General features: G+C 40.6%; 1 protein-coding gene across 1 annotated transcript in view; it reads left to right on the forward strand.

Moving 5' to 3' along the window:
* Positions 1 to 529: 529 nt before the first annotated feature.
* The window catches only part of ADNP2 (ADNP homeobox 2), a 20,185-nt gene continuing 16,279 nt past the window's right edge, over positions 530 to 4,435 (forward strand). The window contains exons 1-2 of the mRNA XM_009324484.1: positions 530 to 611; positions 2,185 to 2,304. Coding sequence (XP_009322759.1) covers positions 2,197 to 2,304 — 108 coding nt within the window. The 5' untranslated portion in view covers positions 530 to 611; positions 2,185 to 2,196. The remainder of the gene's footprint in view (positions 612 to 2,184; positions 2,305 to 4,435) is intronic.

Genomic DNA, 4,435 nt, shown 5'->3' on the forward strand with positions numbered 1-4,435 from the left:
CATTTTGGAAAGATTACTGGTTAAGAAAACACTTGAGATCCATGGAAGTTACATACTATACCACCTTTGTAGACTAATGTTTCTTTTTTGTGGGATAGACATGCCTCAAGAAATGTCTGCTTCACCTTCTTCAGTAGCATCAGTGTATCAGTTAAAGGACTGAGATGGAGGAACTGTTTCCGGTGGAGTCTAACGTATTGAACCACATCTCCTTCTGGCTGATCTGAGCGTGGTGACATCCTGTCAGCTCTGTTGTTACCTGCGGTGGACCATGGGGTTGGTGCACGTAATCTGCTAACATAGAGAGACTGATAATAAAGCTTTAACCAGACGCTATACAAATTCCCAGTTGACTTCACTTTAAAAAGAGGATTTTTACGTCTTAATTTTACTCCTTGGATTTTGATAGAATGCCAGACTAGTTACTCTGATTTATTCCATTCTGTATAGGTTCCTGTTCCACACCCACACCAATGGTATCAGAATGTCTTCCAGACTTCTTACTGACAAAACATATTAGAAAACAAGACTAGCATCTGTCAAATGGGGCTCCCTCTCCATTTCTCTCTACACACCTTTCCTTTGGGGGGAGAAGAAGAGGACAATAGCATGTGAGTTATTTGAATTTTAATTAAAAAGCCTCAATGGTATGTTCTGTACATATATTAAGGTTTATTGGTTTTTTTTTCTTAAGTGATGACATACAGAGTAGAAAAAGCTTTTGGTTTTCTTTGCTTTTGCTGAGGCTTAGCTTACAGCTTCTGTCTTATGTGGGAAGGGTTTTTGCAACTATTTACAGGAAACTCTTGCCTTTCAAGGCAAAGATTTCATGTTGACCATGATCATGGGTTTTTTTTTGAGAAGTATAGCTTTTCAAGACATTCAAGACCATCAAGGCTGAAGTACTGTTTGGGGATTTTCTTTATTTTTTTCTTCTTGTTAGAACTTGTCCTGGATGGATGAATTGTTTAGCAGTAAGGACTGAGATCTCTTATACTCTGAGTTGTCTGCCAGCTATTTAAGAACAAAGAAATACCTGTGAAGCTCCCAGTGACTTTTTTCAGTGCAGGGTAGTTCTGTTGCATTCTGTGCCCATTTAAGTTTCTTAAATCTAGTGTAAATTGCATTTTGCTGTAATCTAGGGAGGAGGTGATAAAGGCACATACTTCTAAAGCTAAGCCCATGGGGATACCTTATGATGTACTGGGGGCTGAAGATAAGCAACTGGTGCGCTGCTTATAGCCCAGCTGCATGGGGAGTGATAAAAGCCTAGCTGTTGGGGAAGCGCTAGACTCTTCGTGGTGGTAGTTCTAGACAGATGGGCAACCACACTGCACAACAACCCTTCAGATAGATCACCCACAGCAGATAATCTGTCTTTCTATAATCTTGCTTTAGTTGTCGTCCTCCTGTATGTTGGACTCCAGCTATCGTAGCTTGCTGGAGGGAGCAGGGTAGGGTGTAAATCCAAATTCTGGAGTAGGGGAAGGTGACAGAGCTATATACACTTCTTCAGAGGAGGAGACCTAAAAGCATACAGGTATTAAAAAAAAAAAAAAATTGTCCCACTTCAGCATATTTAGCTATCAGTGCCATACATGAATTACACTTCACTTCTACTGCATTAATATTGTAGTAGCTTGTTTTATGCCAAGGTCCATATCGGCTTACAGCAGCAGAAACTTCTGCAGGAAATTTAGATTTTACTAGCAATCATATTTTAAGCATGTACATAAATGACAACAAACCAAATTATCAAAGAGGCTTTTCATCTTGACACTAACGTTCAAGGTGAAAGGTGTTGAATTCCTCCTTCCTAAATGAAATGATAGTAATTTTCTAAATAGAACTTAGTAGGATTCTGGTGTTCATGTTCTCTTACAAAAAAACCACAAAACACAGTATAGCTGCCATATAGACACAAAGAGATCTGAAAGGAAAACTTGGGATTTTGTTTAGATAGAAGAAATGTAAAGGATCGCCCCCCCAAATCAGATTCTCTTTCCTTTAAGAGGAAGCAAGTGATCTACTGGGAAATACTAATGAGACCAGTTTGTTGGCTTAAGGCTTTTGGGTTTTGATACTTAAGAATACATTTTTCAGACTTCAGTTTTTGTTTTAATACTGTTAAATGCAAGTGCCTGTGTTCAAGTATTCTGTCACTGTTTTGTATTTCTTTTTCAGGAAAAGTGCAAAATGTTTCAAATTCCTGTTCAAAATCTTGATAATATCAGGAAGGCTCGAAAAAAGGTGAAGGGCATTCTTGTGGATCTTGGGCTTGACAGCTGCAGGGAATTGTTGAAGGTAAAGCATTTAAAATAATGTAAACCAATCTGAAACGTAAACCCTTGAAAAATATTTCACTCTTTAGTGTATATATGATACTCTTCTGCCATAGATCTTTATGATGGAGTCTTTACTTGAAGGATTACTCACAACTGACTACTCATATGCCAGGAGTGGAATTTAGTGTTTTAGTAGATAACATTGAAAGAAACTATTTCTCAACAAGATGTGTTATACGTGGTGCTGCATATTCTCTGCTAGTAATATTTCAACAAAAGGAAATGGTACAGCTTTAAGAAAAACACCACAGACTGATGAAATGTTATTTGTGTACTGCACGGCAACTTTTTTGCGATTCTTTTAAAATCACAAGCAGATGAAGACCGCATCCCATCACATATCAAGGGCAAGCTTCTGAAGGATATACAAATTGTCAGTATTTCTGAAAACAGACAAGCAATTAGACCTAGTAATCTTGTTGCAGGCCTTTAAACTTCATGTCCAGGGAAGAATACCAAACTTGTCTTGTTGAGTTGTAGTTTAGTTCTGCACCTAAAAACTAAATGCAAGTGTACTTGGGCGATCAAGATGAACCTAGTGCCATTGTTGCCACTTTCAGGAGAAAGTATTGTGCAACAAACAGGAGGAATTCACACTATCAGATTGGCAAGCCTAATACCAGAAAAAGTGCAAACACAGTGCCCTGATTTCATCTGGGATAGAGTTAATTTTCTTCCTAGTAGCTGGTACAGTGCTGTCGTGGATTTAGGATGAGAATAATGTTGATAACACACTGATGTTTTAGTGGTTGCTCAGCAGTGCTTATAGAGTCAAGGCCTTTTCCTGCTTCGCACACCGCCCCACCAGTGAGTACGCTGGGGGTGCACAAGGAGTTGGGAAGGGACACGGCTGGGACAGCTGACCCCAACTGACCAAAGGAATATTCCATACCATATGATGTCATGGTCAGTATATACACTAGGGGAAAAGCTGGCTGGGGGTCTGCTGCTCAGGAACTGGCTGGGCATCGGTCAGTGGGCGGTGAGCGATTGCATTGTGCATCACTTGTTTTGTATATTCTTTTATCATTATTATTTTTTCCCTTTCTTTTCTGTCCTATTAAATTGTCTTTATCTCAACCCACGAGTCTTACCTTCTTTTTTTCCCCGATTCTCCCCCTCATCCCACTGCAGGGGGAGTGAGCGAACAGCTGTGTGGTGTTTAGCTGCCTGCCGGGTTAAACCACAACAGTCTTTTTGGCACCCAACGTGGGGCACAAAGGGTTGCAATAATGACAGATCTGATCAGAGCATGTTAAAACAAATTTGTTACAAGTATTCATTATTAGGTTAATAGTCGCTGGTCGCAATGTTGATTTATTTGCTCTCAAAGTTGTTGTGCTTGTTCTCAGAGTTGTGTTGTGTAGCACCTTACTTGCAATATACGTTCCCTGTTGTGCTGTTTATCACCTCTGGGGGCTGGATTAAGGTTATAATTTTGCTGTAGTGTGTAACACTGGCTTATGATATGATAGAATTACTGGTCATGAGACTAATCTGGTATTTGTACTCAGCATTGCCATCGTCTCCATACTTCGGGAACCATCTCTCGGAAACTATTAATAATTACACTCTTCACTTCTTCTCCTCGGATAGCCAATTTATGAGGGAGACAAGGGGGGACAATTTCCCCTGCTCCTTCCCCTTCCCCTCCAGACTAGTTACAATAGCTCTTGAGAATTTTGAATATCCTTGGGATGTTGAAACCAGGATGTTCAAACTAGCATGTTTTGAACATACTGCTATGTCTCCTGAATGTGTTTCAGGTCTTGTTTAAGGTTAAACAACTATTTAAGGATACCAGCCAGAGATCTGCCCCAAGGCTGGATAGTTAGGAGTGGCAGGGTGTGGGGGATAGCATGGGCAAGTACCTAGGACAGTGGGCACCTCCACTGTTTTGGAACTTCACCCCTGAACAAGTGCAGAATCCTGAAACATTAGTAGAACATTTGGACAAAGTATGCTGTCACCCTGGCAACTCCAGAGAGACACAGATCATTGCAACGTGCTGGGGCCTGGCCCATGCCTACCGAGCCCTGTTCAACACCATTCAGTACCCTCAAAGGGAAGAGAAGGTCTCTGGATCTGAC

This window comes from Pygoscelis adeliae, unplaced genomic scaffold, assembly GCF_000699105.1.
Source record: "Pygoscelis adeliae isolate BGI_AS28 unplaced genomic scaffold, ASM69910v1 Scaffold95, whole genome shotgun sequence".
In the NCBI taxonomy this organism is placed as follows: Eukaryota; Metazoa; Chordata; class Aves; order Sphenisciformes; family Spheniscidae; genus Pygoscelis; species Pygoscelis adeliae.